General features: G+C 48.3%; 1 protein-coding gene across 1 annotated transcript; it reads left to right on the top strand.

Annotated features, from left to right (window-relative positions):
* Window positions 1-3,677: 3,677 nt before the first annotated feature.
* On the top strand, window positions 3,678-4,208 carry NEUROG1 (neurogenin 1). Its single transcript, XM_058815535.1, has one exon. It carries the CDS (start codon window positions 3,678-3,680, stop codon window positions 4,206-4,208), a length of 531 nt encoding a protein of 176 aa, XP_058671518.1.
* Window positions 4,209-17,162: the final 12,954 nt, after the last annotated feature.

The following is a 17,162-nucleotide window of genomic DNA, read 5'->3' as shown; positions in this document are numbered from 1 at the left end:
GCTGAGTTGCTGTAATGATCTGAATCTTAAGACTGAAAAAAAAATTATGTACCTCTGACTTCTGTGAAGCATTCCAATTGTAGGAGCAGTTTTACTGTGAACTGCTCATTTCCATGCTTGAAGAGTGATGCTAAAACTGCTCTAATGACCAAAATCCTGGTTTGGTTAGAAATGTGAAGTTGAATAGCATGGATTTTTATTTACTTTTACAACAAAACACTCACCAGGGAATGGCATCTACTCATGGTCTGTCTTTTTTCTTGAAGGAAACAGTGCATCCCAAGAGCTGCAGGGAGCCTTGTGGCACATTTTCTCTAAAAGCCCTTCCTCCACTTTTATTCATCAATTCCTACTTTTTCTGGAGTCCAGCCATGGGTGAGACCCCACACATGATGTCTCAACATGAGGGCAGAGAAACCAGCTTCATGCTCCAGGCCTTACAAGTGTTAATTGGGCTGCATGGAAATGCACCCACGACAATTTGGATTTCGGATGAGCAGTTTGCCATGGCTTGCAAGGAAGAATGGGCTGATCCAGCTGTACTTTTGCAATTTTCTTAGTAAAAAATACAATTTGAATATTTTTCCCTCTCACTTTTTTAAAGTACTGTTTCTCAAAGCAAATGATGAAGTGTTTCTGAAAATTTCCTTAGAGTTCAAAATATAAAATTAATAGCATCCATGAGTGCAGCTGAGCCCAGCTACATTTACATTAAGGTGGAAAAATTAATATCAAAGGCTAAAACTCAGAATAAGAACTATCACATCAGTGAGATGCTAGCAAGACATTGTGTGTTTCTTGAAATCACTGGTCCTGTTTCATTTTGGAATTTTTTTCTTTTCTTATCCCAAAAAACCTCACATAACTTCAGCAGCTGACTTCCATAGGAGCAGGCCCATAAGGTGTAAGAGCTATTATCTGTGTTGGCTGAATAATTTATCTGCAAAATTAGTAGACTGCCTGTGATAGAACTGGTTGAATTATTCATCGGGAATAAATTATCCGAGATATTTAGCACTTCTTTCTGTTTGCGAAGGCTTCCTGAAACAATTCTGGTTCTGTGAATGCATTCGTTATTCATAAGTACGCAGTGAATAGATTATGCAAACAAATTTCAGCCTATGGGTTGTTTGTGAAACATTCACTTCAGCCCTGCCTATTCATGGCTGTGACTGATCACAGAGACACATGGTGCTCTCTCCCCTCCTTGATTGGAGCACAAACTTTTAAAACAAGAGAATAACAAATGACAAACTGCAAATGATGGATAAGGACTAATGAATAATGCGCTTTCACTGCAAACTTTCAGACAAGTGATCGGTTGTGCCAAAGTCTGTGGAACTCTAGGGAATCATAAACATTTTAATGAATAAACTATTGACTGCTCAAAGACAACCAAACAAAAGACTATAAAAGTGTTGCAGACAACACCGGAGTTTATATCACTATATATAAAACGCACAGTAACAAAAGTTGAACGCTTTTTGCCATATGCTTCCATAACCTTTAAATTTTGGTCCCTTCTGGCTTTCTGGGTAGCGCTGGAAACTCCGCCGCCGGTCTCCGCCCGCTGACAGAGCCCTCTAATTGTGCCGTCACTTAAGGACATGAGTAACTCAGTGAAGTGGAACTGCTTAGCGCAGAAAGTCACTTATGTATGCAGAGGCCCTAAAAACATCAGCCTGATTGCAGGTCCGGTGATTGAGAGAGCCCCGTCCCCCCCGGGATCAGCCAGCCCCCCCGTCTCCTGCCGTACCTGGGTGTAGCGCACAGCCCTGGTCTGCGAGCGGATAAAGACGTAAAAAGCAGAAAGAGAGCTGATCCTGCAAGCTCGGCCACTGCCAAACTACTTCTAGTTTGAGACTCGTTAATATTCATCACCCAGGGCTTTTTGGATTGCTCACTTCTGTGCGTGATCTTCTTGGCACAAAGAAGGTTGTTTGCGGCAGTTTGCTGGTGTCGTGGGTCGTCGCAAAGCGAGGAGGGTGGAAAACAAATAATTTTCATAGAATTCCTCGCTCAGGTTCAAGTAAAGAATGGTTGCTAAGAACTGAAAATGCAAAGATATATAATAATAATTTATGCTGTCGCTTTTCCCTGTTTATCAAAGTCATAGAAGAAAATCAAAGGAGGGGAAATCAATCTTCATTTTGTGTAAGGGGAAATCAGGTAAATACAAGTGAGTTTAGGCATAGGCACCTGAAAATGGCTATTGATGGGCGGTGAAACTGAAAACCTTCCAGGGACACAAGTACCTGAGTGCTGACAATGGGGCTTCTTCCACGCAGGGAGAGCAGGATGCAAAGAGCCAGATGTCAGAATTAGGAAACTTTCTAGCCACTTACAAAACTGTGGCTTCCCAAAATGTGAGATGGCGATACCCTAGCACTGAATGGGGACTTGCAGAAGCAGCAAGAACTTTACAATCAAAACAGTACAATTCTGTGGTTTTATCCAGACAGATATCTGTCTGTTTTATCCAGAATTGTATCTGTCCATTGTATATGTACTGTGTATATATGTATATACAGCGTATATTGTATATATAGTGTGTATATATGTATATATAGGAGGAGACCTCATAGGATGTATTGTGAATACAACCATCAAAGCTTGTAAAACAAATGTCCTTTGGAACTTTTAACTTTCTGAACACCTGCAAAATCCTTTTTAAAGCGAAGCACGTGAAAGCCAAAGCGCGTGTTGATATTCACCTGAGAAACGCAGGAGAGAAATACCTGCTTTGAGTTTTATCATTTTAGAGCATTTTCACTTTGAGTTTTATTGTTTTAGAGCATTCTCACTTTGGCGCGTGGATGTAGAAAAACCCGCAAGGTGCAACGAAACCTGACCAAACCCTCCGTCCGCATCTGTCTGGGCAATAACCCAGGGCTCATCCTCTGGCAATCCAGATTAACCTTTCTCTTTCCCCAAGCCCCCTGCTCGCAGCGGTTTAAGCTCCCGCTGGAGCCCCTCCGGCCGGAGCGGGACGGTGACCCCTCCACCCCCTGCCCCGCTTTGTCCTGCCGCCTCCCTCCCCGCACACACGGGCGGGGGGGGACACAAAGGGGTGCCCCCCTCTCTCCCCCGTCCCCCGGGGGCGCGGCAGATGCGCGGCCGCCCGCGGTAATTGCGGGCACGCTCCGGAGGGCGCGGCGCACGGGGCCGACCTGCCGCCTCGGCGCGGCCCCGCGGGGCGGCCACGGGGCCATTGTCCGCCCGCCGCTATAAGAACGGGCGGCCGCGCCGTCGTGTGCCAAAGCCGCCGCTCACACGAGCGGATCGCAGCCCGCAGCACTTCAAAGCCACGCGCGGTCGCGTGTCCCCCCGCCCCGCCTTTCCCCGGGCTTTGGCTTTTTTTTTTTTTTTTTTTTGGCTTTTTTTTTTTTTTTTTTTTTTTTTCCCTGCTTTTCCCTGTAGCGGCCGGCTCGGCTTTTTCCTCTCTGTGTTTTCACACCGTTATTGCTTATCCGCATCCCCGGGAGTGCCTTTCCATGTGAGTACGGGAGCGCCGGCACCTGCCAAGCACCCGCACCGCCACCCTCTCCGTTATATTTATTTATTTTTTTTTCCTTCCCCCCCCACCCTTTCCCCGGCAGCTTCGCACCTTCCCCTTCGCTCCCCGCTCCATCCTCCCCTGCCCTGGCAGTGACGGGCTCCGGCTTCTCTCCCGCAGGATGCCCGCCGAGGCGCCCAGCAGCGGCGAGGGCGCGGAGCCCGGCGCTCCGCGGGAGCGGCGGAGACGGCGCGGCCGTGCGCGGGCGCGGACCGAGGCGCTGCTGCACACGCTGAAGCGCAGCCGGCGGGTCAAGGCCAACGACCGGGAGCGGAACCGCATGCACCACCTCAACGCCGCCCTGGACGAGCTGCGCAGCGTCCTGCCCACCTTCCCCGACGACACCAAGCTCACCAAGATCGAGACCCTGCGCTTCGCCTACAACTACATCTGGGCCCTGTCCGAGACCCTGCGCCTGGCCGAGCAGTGCCTCCCGCCGCCCCCCGCCTTCCGCGGCGCCGCCGCGCCCCCCAGCCCGGGCAGCGACGCGGGCTCCTGGCTGTCCAGCGCCTCCCCGTCCGCCCCCTCGCTCTGCGCCTCCGCCTCCGGCCCCAGCAGCCCCGCCACCTCCGAGGACTGCGCCTATGCGCCCGCCGACAGCCTGAGGGGCTTCCGCGGGCTGCCCGCGGGCCCGGGCGCGCCCCTCCGCTAGCGCGCACCGCCCGCGCCCCGCGCACCGCCCGCAGCTCGGCCCGGGGCCGGCGGAGAGAGCGGCGGGGGTGAGGGGGGTCTCGTCCCGTTGCACTTTTCATCACTGTCCTTCCCCCCAGCCCCTTCCCCCCGACCCCCGCCTCGCCTCCCGCTCCGCTCCGAAAAACCGGGAAGAAGAAAAGCGACAGATTTGCTGCCGCAGACGAGGTGAAAAGTCAATTTTACAATTTGTAGCTCTCCAGAGAAGAAAAACGAGCATGAAAATTTGGTTTGAACGCCCTGACAATGCCATGAAAAGGCTTAAGGGGCCGATGCGGCTGCGGGGCGCAGCGCGGGGCTCAGCGCGGCTCCCCGGCCCTGCCCCGGGGCGGCTCAGCCCCTGCCGGGGGTCCCAGCACCGGCCCCGATGGGACCCCGCACCCGGCGGACAGCGGAGAGCCTCATGCATTATAGATGCTGACCCCCAGCGCGGCCGGCCTGCCTCAGAGTGGGAGCAGACACGGGGTATTCAGCGACTGGACCAGAGAGCGGTTTAATTTATTCAAGATGTTCATTCATATGAAAATTGTATTTTTGTACATAAAGAGCTTTATTCTATTATTATACCTCTTATCAAAGTGGGGGTTTTGTTTTGGTTTGGTTTTTTTTGTTTTTTTTTGGTTTTTTGTTTTTTGTTTTTTTTTTTTTTTTAAGAAATCGTGCTTTACCCTGTAAATAAAATTTTTTTAACGTTTGTACTGAATTTTGGCAGCGCCTCTGGAGTTTTGTTTCTTGAACTCGAGGGGTTCACTACTCGGAAGGAGGCTGGGGTGGAAGGGAAGGGGCATTTCTGACACCCCACTGGCCACAGACACCTGCGGCTACCTGCACACACCTGCTGGTCTCCAAGTGTCCCAAGGAGGGAATTAGAGCCCCAGGAGATGCGGGCAGAGAGCAGGAGCACAGCAGGACACCAGCAGTGCCCATGTTTCAGGCTCACAGCAGAGCTGCGAGGTGTCGGGAGCTTTGGGGCAAGCAGAAGGTGCTGAACCCCTGAACGGGGCACAGAGGTTGTAACTTCCCCCGAAGCCGTGACACTGGCAGAACGTGACTGGCATGAGCTGCCTCTTTTCCTCAAGGCATGAGGTGCGACAGAGGCTCTCCCAGGTCACTCACAGGCTGGGAAAGGAAAGAGAGCGGCCAAATGTGCCATCTCATGGTCTCTGCGCCAGCTGTGGCACAGCTCTGGCACTCAGTTAGAGACTGAGGGTGTCAAAAGTACCCTCATCGCCAGGAAATCTGCTCCACCATTGCAAAATCCCAAGCTTTCCTTTCTCCTGCAATTGTGTGCAATGGGGGAGCCCTCTGACCCCCCAAACCCCTACCTTCTACTCTTCCTGACTCCATCCCCCTCTCTTTCACATTGCTCAATGCTCCCACATTGCACTGGGCACACAGACCCTTTAAAACAAGTTTTATCCTCTTTGCCTTGTTTTATGGGGAAATGAGGCAGCTCAGACACGTCTCTACAGCCATCTCCAAAACATGGGTGACTTGGAACTGTATGTGCAGGTAGCAGGGAGTTTGTGGGGAAAGATGGAGAGATGGTGTCGTACAAACCCAAATAAATCAGATCTCTGATGGGACTGCCACGGATTATGGAATGAATTGACTTTCATTTTTCTGTGCCTCGGTTTCCCATCTGCAAAAGTGGAGTAGCACCATCCCCTCATCAGTGAATTTAAGGATTTAATTATGCAGAGCTTTCAGAGCACTCAGATGCTCAGGGTGCAGTAAAAGCCCAGGAAGGAATTCTTTAGGACATGATCATAGATGGTGTGGGGAAAAAGGCAGAGGGCAAACACTGAAAGCATCAGACAGAACACTGAGAAGCTGTTCATCACACAGGCAAAAACTCTGCCTGAAAGTTAACCCTCCTGTGGAAAGAATGTGGAGATATCATCAAAAACGTAATTTGGGATCATACAATTGTTACAAAAATAAGAAGGAGAAGAACTGAATTAAGTTTGCACAGGTACTTCAGTGTCAGCAGTTCCTCCTTTTGTGTGAGCCTGCAATAGAGATAAATATTTCTTTTCATATGCATGTCCATACAGACACGCACCCACCTCTGCTTCTCAGTAACTATAAATGCTGAAAAGTGCTATTTTTTTAAAATCCTAATAGCAGCATAATAGTAACATTAATTAAAGACACCATCAACCAGTATAGAGCAGCTCCTTAATGATGTCCCGTTAAATAAAAGAGATTTTTGAAATCTAATTCTGGCAGTAACAGGTCTTAATCTGTGATGCAGTGAAGCTTTGCTTGCACCTGCCCTTGAAAGCCAGGAGGTTTTGTATGCAGGAGCCTCCAGGGGCTGAAATTTAGTACAGTCCATGGAGGCGGAAGGTCATCTAAAGTCACTGGGTCCCAAGACACTGGACTTCAATCTCAAAGAAGGAAGAAAAAAAAAAAAAAACTCCACAAAACTTCAAAATATCCTCTATTCTTTTGTGTTTTCTTAGCTGCCAGCAGAGATCTGTGGACATTATGCAGTATATAAAGACCATACATCTAGCAGCACTCAGTGTATGATGTTAATGTTCCTAATGGGCAATGAAAGCTGCAAATTGCGTGAGGACACAATTAGATTCATACATTAACATGAGTCAGAGAACAGTTTTTCCCCGGAGCAGTGATAGGTTCAGACATAGTTGAACAAATCTGCCGCCGGGACAGATGGAATGCCCACATTCAGAGGCTGCAGGACCAACCTGCACCCCCGTTTACAAGGAGGGGGTTTGGATTTATTTTCATCAAAAGAATAGTTTGGTGAATTGGAACAGGCTTCCCCCGGCTGGAAACAGGAGGCTATTTTTAATTGCACTAAAATAATCTCCTTGCATTAGTACAGGGGGAAAAAATACGTGAATTAAATACTAGGGCTGATGAAAGCATTAGAGAATTTTTTGGAAATACCAGGTTGTTCTGTGGTAAAAAATATCTGTAAATAGGCAACAGTCTTAGTCCCACTGAAACCAATGGCAAGATCCTTATTGGCTTCATAAATAAATGAAATAGAATCTTGATTTTTAATGCTGGCACCACATTGCATGTGTTTATATGCATTTTTTCATATGTCTGCTGATAGGTGTTGGTAGCACTTTAGCCCTGTTGGATGCACTCAGCCACCTCCAGGGCATGCAAGCATTAGGGACCCTCTGCCAGGAGGCTCTGCAAGTCCTTAGGTCTCTCTTAATTCCCCTTTAGTTAGGAGAGAAAGTCTGAGATGGCTCCATTGATAGGGAATCCCTGCTGGCTGGGAGACATCCAGCACAGACTTTCTTGAAACACAGATGGGATTATCCCACTTTCTCTCTGCTGGGATTCACTGTGGGGAAAATTCCCCACAGATGCTTGTGTGTTCCGAGGAGGAGGGCCCACAGCAGCTGGAACTACTCAATTTCAGCCTTTTCCAACTGATTTGAAGCTCTGGAGATTCTCTGTGATTTACCTGTGTTCAACAAGTGAGCAAATAACTGCAAATGCAAAATTCTGTACAGGTTTTAGATTAGAAGTATGTTTTGTAGTTTCAATGCCATGTGGTGCCCTATTTAGTGTCATAGTTGACATGGTGAGGCTCAAATGATGCTTAGTGTTTTGTTATGAATGAGAGCATCCTCAGAAGGGTTTTCATTATTGGGCCTCAATCTGTCATAGATTTTGACTTTATTCTGTACATGATCTGTAAAATACAGTCTGCACTACCACCTCTGAGCTCATGAAACTTAATATTATAATTACAGATCTCTGGGGCTCAAATGCTCCATTAAGACTGATCCATATAGTAAGTGGAGATTATCAGAGCAGAAGCAGGTGAGAACTCATTTTCAGGAGCTTTTTTTGTTGGTGGCACGTGCAATTAAAAGAAGTCATCTGGAGGAGCAGAGCTGCTGAGGACCAAGCAGGTTTACTGTCAGCACTGTGTGTGAGCAGAACAGAGATGCAAAAATACTGCATGAATACTTTCAGCTGATACTTTGCCTCTTACTTTTATAGTCTTCAAATAACACTGCTAGAAGATATTTAAGCCTAGATTAACAAATTAAATTATTTGTTAGTACTGGGTTTATGCCCAGTAGCCTGGTAGCAGTGCCCATGAACAACTAATCCCTGTTCTCTCTCCTCCTCAGCTGATGGTTTCTGCGAGGAGCTGCTGAAGACCCCACAGGTGTCACAGGGCCATGGTGCAGTGACAGATCCATTTATTAATATCCCAGCCCTGTTATTAATGCCCAGGGCAGGGAGGAGAGAGGCTGGGCTGGGGGGTGATGGAAGCAGGGTTTCCCCATGCTGAGGGTGCTGCTCTCTCAGGAGGGATGGCAAAGGGCTCACGTGAGGCTCTGCTGGTGCAGACCAGGGCTCCACACGCCGAGCAAGGCTCCTCAATTATCTTCACCATTATTTTTCACATGTCACTCTTCCAGTGTAAGATCTACTAGACAAGAGTGAAAAGACTCTTCCCCATGGATAATGCTCTTCTCTGCCAGCGTGGAAATGCTGATGGCACAGCACTTGTTGTTATTCAGGTCTCTCGCTTTTGCCTCTGTTTGACTTTGCAAAGCATCTGTTAGAATCTCTCATCTAGCTGCTAGAAAATCTTATGAAACTGTTCATTTGAAAAGGAAAATGAAATATCACATTAGAGAGGTTGGGACTGAGATGCCACCGTTCTCCAAGCTATGTGTATGATTGCACAAGTACAAGAAACTCTTCTCACTCAGCTCCTACCCCATTTGTTTTACTCATTGACTGCCAGTAGGACTTTGGCAAAGGTCAGTGGGATTTTGGCAAAGGTCAGTAGGACAGAGCACGCAGCATAGCTCTGAAGAGAGTAAAAACTTGTGGAAGCAAGACTTTCAGAGAGAAGATTAACTTTATTCTTTGAGTAATCATGAGTAAGGGTCCTCAGACACAGACTTGTATGCACTCTGCCAAATGGAAGTGTCGAAATCAAGTCCAGAAATCTGGCACCCTAACACAGAAATGGGAAATGTTTGAGTGTCTCACTAACATCCCTGCTTGAGCTCATTCATTTAGTGGCACTATTCAGCCTCCTGATCCCTTGCTTTCAATCCAAGAGATTCATTGTGCTAAGGAGAAGGACCTGCCTGTGTCAGTTCATGGTCTCCCTTCCACTCTTCCTTCATGCTTGTGGGATGTACTTAATTACAAATTGAAGCATCTGAGGGACTGATGCCTCTATTTCCCAAACAGGGATTTGGCAAAGTCCTCAGGACTTCACTGTCTCTTTCTTGGATTATTACATTCTGCACATTCCAAGATAATCTTTTTCTTTAACCTGAAGATTTCACAAAATTGCCTTCTAGGAAAGCATTTAAAGCTGTCTAATGACAGTCCAAGGTGATTACAGACCCTAATGGTTTGTTGCACAAATAATGGATTAAGTTCCATCTGTAGGAGTTAATTTGACTTATTTTTACAAACAAACCACTTGCTCTGCTCCTCTCTGCACGGCAGATGTCAACAATCTTTATAAAATCATACCCAGGAACACAGCATCTGCAGCCCAGCACAAACCAGGCAGAGCATCTGGCTTTTCCAGCTTGCAGCTTCCATTGAGGTGACAAGCCTGAAGAAAGACAACATTTGCAAACATGAAAATACAAAATCCCAAACCTAGGATGGTGTTAGTCCCCTTTTGGAGGTGGCAGGAGAAGAGACACACTGCCAAGGGACACTGTGGAATCAGAAGTTTGCCCCGTCTCTATTGTAGAGACCAGGAGATCTGGGGGCCCTCCATGAACAGTTTAGATAAATGAGGCCAAATGTTACAAATGAAATAGAGGAAGACAAAATTCCCAGTGTGGTAATTCTCATGTTGAATTCACCATGCTGACCTCCAGGATAATGCACAGATAAAAGTCTCAAATACAGGGTCAGAAATAATGAAAATCACTATTTGCAGGTAAAAGTTGATCAGCCTACCCTAAGCAGTCCTTTCCCACCTGGATTTCTCCTTTAAAACATTCACTTTGGAAGCAATGTCCTTCTAGGCAAGGCAGCTATCTGTGTGGAGCAATGGGACATGGCCTTCAGATATAAATTTAACATGGACCAGAAGTAGCATCTCTTCTCCTGTAGCTTCCCAATTTGGTCTCTGGGACTCACAGAGAATGGGTAATATTTATCTATATTTTTTTTTCCTCAGACCCTGGAAAAGCTAGAGACATTGCCAGTAAAGACCAGCAACTACAAGCAGCTGAACCAATCCCTCCCTTCAAAGCCCAAGACCTTGATTTACTTTCTTACTTTTTCTCTTGACAATCCCTAGATATATGCAGTTTCTCTACTTCACTGGCAGTAGTACTCAAATCGGAGGGATTTAACTCCTGAGATAAAAGAATATGGTATCCTTTTTCCTTCCAATTTGAGCGCCATCTCTTCTGCAACAAGTCTTTTGTAATCTGAAAGGAAAACCCTTCCTGTCACAACACCAGTAATGGATATTGCTCTCTCAATTACCCCTTGCTTCACCAGGAGAGCAACTGATGCGCATCGTGTTTATCCAGCTCACTGAAGTGCTTTCATTATCTAAGAAAAGAGGTTAATTAGTATTTAATCAATCTTTTCACAGGGTACAGTTTCCTCCTCTCCTATTTGCAATCCAAAAAGATGTCAGCTTCCAAAGCCATAATGCCCTCTTGATAAATCAAGTGGCAGCTAATGAGGTCCGTGGTCGCAGGGCAGGAAGGTCTGGGCTACCTGTCACCAGCACGGCTGTCACCTCGGCTGTCACCTCACTTGTTGGGATGCTGGGAGATGCAGGGAGCCACGTGGGATCCAGGGAAGGGAATCATCAGCTGAGGGAAGGTGCTGGTGGCTGTGTACACCCCGAGCTGGAGGGTGAGTGTGTGTGCCCAGTGCATGACTCACTCCAACCCAGCTGGGAGGGTTCACAGATAAATCTCACAGAAACTCTATGCTCAGGAAGGAAACAGATGAGAATTTCCTCTTTCTTTCTTTCTTTCTTTCTTTCTTTCTTTCTTTCTTTCTTTCTTTCTTTCTTTCTTTCTTTCTTTCTTTCTTTCTTTCTTTCTTTCTTTCTTTCTCTTTCTTTCTTTCTTTCTTTCTTTCTTTCTTTCTTTCTTTCTTTCTTTCTTTCTTTCTTTCTTTCTTTCTTTCTTTCTTTCTTTCTTTCTTTCTTTCTTTCTTTCTTTCTTTCTTTCTTTCTTTCTTTCTTTCTTTCTTTCTTTCTTTCTTTCTTTCTTTCTTTCTTTCTTTCTTTCTTTCTTTCTTCTGCCACTTCCTTCCTTCCTTCCTTCCTTCCTTCCTTCCTTCCTTCCTTCCTTCCTTCCTTCCTTCCTTCCTTCCTTCCTTCCTTCCTTCCTTCCTTCCTTCCTTCCTTCCTTCCATCCATCCATCATCACTATCTATCTCATCTATCTCTATCTCTACCTCTACCTCTACCTCTACCTCTCTCCTCTTCTTTCCTTCTTTCCTAAAGATAACCCAGGAGCCATCCCTGCATCTGCATAGGCTTGAACTTCAGAGGTAAGAGCCACTAATTATGCTTGTTGCCAAAATGGATAATAAAAGCATTATCCCATTTCAAAGAAATTTATGTAGAACAATGGAGTTTTCTTCATTAGGCAGCAGGCAAGTATTTGTTCTTCCCTGAAAAATGCCAAAACCAAACCTCTCTCTTATCATTTCCACTGTCTTAGTTCTGTGGCTGCAGCTCTGCACAGATGTGCTGAAGCAAAACTGGGCTGTTAAAGAAACAAAACTTAATTTTGGCTAGTTTTAGAGAGGCTCTTGAGTGATCTGATCCAAAAGAACCGCTCCAACTGCCCAACCTTTGCATCTTTAAAAACACCCAGCAGCACTTGCAGTGATATTTTTTCAGGGATATCCAAGCAGAGAAAGTGGCCCATGCATCCACCCACTCAAACCCCTTTGGCTACTGGGCTGTTCTCCCCATAGCCACTGCTGCTGACAATGAGGGACTGAGCCACATGCCCTGTGGTAGCCATGCTCTGGATTTCTTTCCCTGACTTTGGGAAATTCATTGTCTTTAGCGTGGTCTGTAGGTTCAAAGTCCGCTTTCACTCCGCGGGGCGCCCTTTCTGGGTTCATAAAGCTACGTTCAGAAATCTTTGGGCAGACCCAAAGCTGACAAAAGTGTCATTATATAATGCTGCCAATGAATGAAGCTACCAAAGAAGACATAGTCCAGTTTGCATCTCAGTTACAAGAAGAAAGTGCAATGACAGAGTGAGTAATTGGCTAATTGTCTATACGAGCTCTATTTTAGCAGTGCAGTCGTGCGATCGCACCATCTGGGGGGAGCCGGGGCGGGAGCCCCCGCGCACACAAAGCCAGCGCGGTTCCCGACGCGCAGGCCAGGCAATGCCTCCTCCCAGGCAGGGGTGGGAGCTGCGCCCCCCGGGTCCCCCCAAATATCGGCTGAGGTGCTGAGGCTCTGCCGATGCTGAAAGTCGGGGTGGTTGCCAAGCAATATCTGCGGGTTTTGGAGTGCACGCCGAAGCCCACCTAAGTTGCGCAGTGCAGCGAGAGAGTGTTAGTGCACTCACAGCGATATCTGCCTGATTGCAGGGCTGTTAATGAGCACAATTAGTCGGGTGGTTGGTGTCGTGAGCCGGCATCCCCGGCCCAGACGTGCGAGGGTGCTGCCGGCGGCAGTCAGGGAGCCCAGCGCGCTGGTGTGATTCTGGGACGCTCAGAAATGATGGCATTTCCCCCTCCTTGCCTTGAAAAAGCTGAATTACTGCCTTTCAGTTCCCATCTATTTTCCTCCAAAGTTACCATGAAGAAAAAAGTATAAATCACACTTCTAAGTGGGGCTGGCACTCGGCTCACAAGAAGGGGAAGAAAAAAAAAAAAAAAAAGAGGTAATGCCATAATGTAAAATAGTTAAAAGCTTATTAGAGCCGTTCAGGGCAGTATGATTTCCACTTTGTTTCAGAACACCCCAAGCCCATCCTTTCATGCTATTGTGAAGGCAGCAATTCAAATCTCCCTTTGTCAGTATGAATGGCCCCTCTTAAAGCTCTTTTATGCCAACATATTCCCTACAGGCATATGCCCTTTAGCTCTATTACTGATTTACCCAAGTATTCAGCCCATACCTTCTGCTTTTCTTTTTCGCTTACTGAAGTTCCACATGACACGAGCTGCAGGCTCTGCTTTGGTGCCTGCCCCACACCCGGCCCCAGCCAGGATGCTGCGTGCTCTGCCGCTATCTATCTCACCAGGAAAAGCCACCAAAAAAACTAACAGAGGAGACTTTTCAAATGATTGATTTTTCTACTCCCCCCCGCACCCCTTTCTACCTCTCCCCCTTCTTTTCATCCCTACATTTGTTAGCGCAAACAAATGGGAGAGGGTATATACCACCACCACCCCCCAGCCACAGGGGAAAAAGAGCCTTGCAGGCTTTGAGGGAGGAAAAATTCGAGTGTAAAAAAAGCAAGTAGGCCTATTACCTCTACTTACCCTAATTAGACTTGCTTTGAAGGGCTATTCAGAGATTTTGAAAGGCTGTCCTCTCCCTGCATCTCATTGTGCAATGTTTGCAGAGACATTTGCATCTGTTTGTGCTTCTGAAAATAGCAATGGATGCTTTCAAGAAAGCAAAGCCACCTCCGAGCCCCTCGCACCAAGCCAAGGGCCGCAGCAGTCGAGGTATGTGTGGCCGGCGCTGGGCGGGGGGACACCCCGGTTCCAAGGGTTTCAGGGTTCTCCACCGGTCCCCATTTAAACAATTCCCTTTAACAATGCAATTTTAGGGCATAAAATCTGCTAACTAGATTAAATCCAGATGACACAGGACGTAGAAATGGAATAAAAAAAATCAACGCTAAAGTAAATGGTAGGCATCCTAACAGGATAGAAAGTGTGAAATCCATGCAGAGCTAGAGAGAATAGCTGGCAGCACAGCCCAGGCTTTCATACGCATATGGCCTTGACCATTTGACTCTGGTCCCATTGAGGTGATCAGCTGGAGACGTGAAGGGGCATCTCTGGCAGCACACACGTCCCGCTCTCTCCTTGCAGAAAGCCCACGGAATAAAGCCGCGTGAAGGTGAATGATAGTAAACATTTTGTAATTTGGAGGGATTAAACTTGTGGGATGATCTTGATCAGGTTCTCAAGGCATTGCCAGAATGCGCTTACATTAGAATAGCCGCTGCAGGATCGCTGCTGGCAAAGCCACAATATCCGCCAAAGAAAGGGGGTGTGAATGGGACAAAAGGGTTAATTTGAATACGTGCTGAAAAGACTGGAGGTGGACAAGGAGCTCTGCAAGGACTTCATCAGGAGCCATGGGCAGAAGGAGACGGTTTTGCAAATACAGAGGGCGAGCGGGGAGGATGTTTGTAAAGCACACTTGGAAAGGGGGGAGAAAAGGAGAAGAGAAAAGCCCCACAAAGCTCAAACTGCTTCTTTCTTACACTGCCCTTGGCTACGCTCAGAGGAGCACTTTAGATGGGTTAATCACGGGGAAAAACAATGGGATAAAAGTCTTCTTCTCCTCCGTCTGTGCCCAGCCGCGCTGATCTTTCCCCACCGGCGCACGGTGAGCGCTGGCTTCTGGCCTGGGATGGACCCTCCGGGTCACGGCGGGCACCGCATCTCCTGCTCTGCACCTCTGCAGCTGGGAGTCCCACTGCCCTTTTCCGAGCCACATACGATTAAATTTATGCTACCAGCAGGTTGAAGATTTCATTAGATTACTCCTTCAAAAAATGCTTAGTGGGAATTAAGCATGCAAATCCACTTGGCCGGCTCTGGGGACAATACATTCCCTCATGACGGTGAAATTCTCCTTCTAGCTCGGGCACCCATGACACGGGCTTTTCTGCTCATCTTTTTAAACTTTAAACACACACTGGCATCTGGAAAATGCTCCCATGCGTGGAGCAGGCTCGGATGCGCTGGGTGGGCCGGGAGGGGGCACGTCCCACCTCGCCAAGGTGATGGAAAGGTGTGCACTGTCACCTCCTCCCCATCCCCGTCCCTGTCCGTGCCACAGAGGCAGGACACGGAGCGCATCCTGCTTCTCTCAGAGATGCTGCAAAGTGCAGAACCCGAGCAGGGGCTGGAGGCAGTGGGGATGGACGGCACAGGTGGAGGAAGCCCGGATTTCAGAGGGGATGGGAACACGATGCCATCACTGCTGGCTCTGATTTATGGCAGGTCTGACACTCTCTGCGCAGTAGCCAGGGGCTGTGTGAGGATGTGGCTGTCTCAGAGAGGCAGAAAGCAGCAGCTGGGCATGGGCTTGGGGCCAGGCAGGGTGGTGACCCTCAACACCCCAAAGCGTCACAGAGGTCCTGGAGGGACGTGGCTGTTTGCACAAGCATCCCTCCCTGCAGGGAGCCACTGCTCGGGGCAGGGTGGCCTCTCTTGGGCATTAAGAATGGTTCAAAGTGAAGTGCTGGCTGTGCATTACAGCTTAGAGACCCCTGAGCCATCCTACCTGCCCCCACCGCTGTCCCCTGCCCCTGGGACAGTGCCAGACCCAGTGACAGTGCCAGACCCAGTGACAGTGCCAGATCCAGTGACAGTGCAGACCCAGTGACAGTGCCAGATCCAGTGACAGTGCCACATCAATGACAGTGCCAGACTCAATGACAGTGCCAGATCCAGTGACAGTGCCACATCAATGACAGTGCAGACCCAGTGACAGTGCCAGATCCAGTGACAGTGCCAGACCCAGTGACAGTGCAGACCCAGTGACAGAGCCACACTAATGACAGTGCCAGATCCAGTGACAGTGTAGATCCAGTGACAGTGCAGACCCAGTGACAGTGCCAGACCCAGTGACAGTGCCACACCAATGACAGTGCAGACCCAGTGACAGTGCCAGACCCAGTGACAGAGCCACACCAATGACAGTGCCAGATTCAGTGACAGTGCCAGACCCAGTGACAGTGCCACAGCCAGTGACAGTGCCAGCCTGACCCACCTATTGGTGATCACACCCTCTAAGAGATCAGGTCACCCTTGGCATCCCCCACAGCACAGAGCTTGGGCTGCTCCAGCCCCTTTTTGACATTTGAAACTCCAAATGAAGCTTCAGCGTTTTGCTGAGACACAAGCAGGGCTGAGCTCTGCTGTTTTCCTTTGGGATATCTGATATAGCACATAATTTCCCCACTGTATCTCTGTCCCAAAGCACTCTTCAAATGCAAACCCAGCCCATTTTCTTTTTATATTTAGAAATCCAGAACCCACGGGGAAACCCATTTTCCATTGCCCCCCTCCAGCTTGCCCAGCCACTCCTGAGTGCGGGTGAGACCCCAGGAAGGACAGAGGGAGCCAGCAGTGATTTTCTGGGGTGCCTTTGCCCTGAGCACGTGTGCCTGCGCCTTCCCCCCGGCTGCCCCTCGCTGCCAGCTTGGGGAGGGTTATTTTCCACTGGGTTTTTGTTTCCTTTGAGAACACCCCGTGTTTGTGTTGCTCTTTCTCCGCGGCACAATGCCCCTCTCCATTTCCTCGGCCGCCAGCCTCACATCTCGGCAGAGCGGAGTCGCAGGGGTCGCGGGTCACCCGAGGGCATCGGGGACACACAAAGTCTCTTCAGCCGCTAATGTAAGCCGGGCTAGCGGCACGCTGAAAGCCCATCCACTTGAGACTATCTACAAGGCACTCAGCCCTCTCTAAGGGCTTATAATGTTGACTCTCCTGTCATTGGATCCAACCTTACTATAAGCCCTGGAGGTATGAGGGGCTTAGAGACGTTCATTCAGAAAAAATAAATCCCCCTGCTACCATTCTCTTCATGAAGATAAATATACCACAAACAGAACAAGGAAAGAGGCTGAACTCCTGATCTCTGCTCCAGCCGCTTAAAAAATTGCCATTAAAAAACCAACACTTTATTGGACTCCTTTATTATTTGCCATTAAAAAACACAACGCGG

Source organism: Ammospiza caudacuta, chromosome 16, assembly GCF_027887145.1.
Source record: "Ammospiza caudacuta isolate bAmmCau1 chromosome 16, bAmmCau1.pri, whole genome shotgun sequence".
NCBI classification, from domain to species: Eukaryota; Metazoa; Chordata; class Aves; order Passeriformes; family Passerellidae; genus Ammospiza; species Ammospiza caudacuta.
The sequence above is the reverse complement of the archived record's forward strand: the minus strand, read 5'-3'. Positions and strand labels throughout refer to the sequence as shown.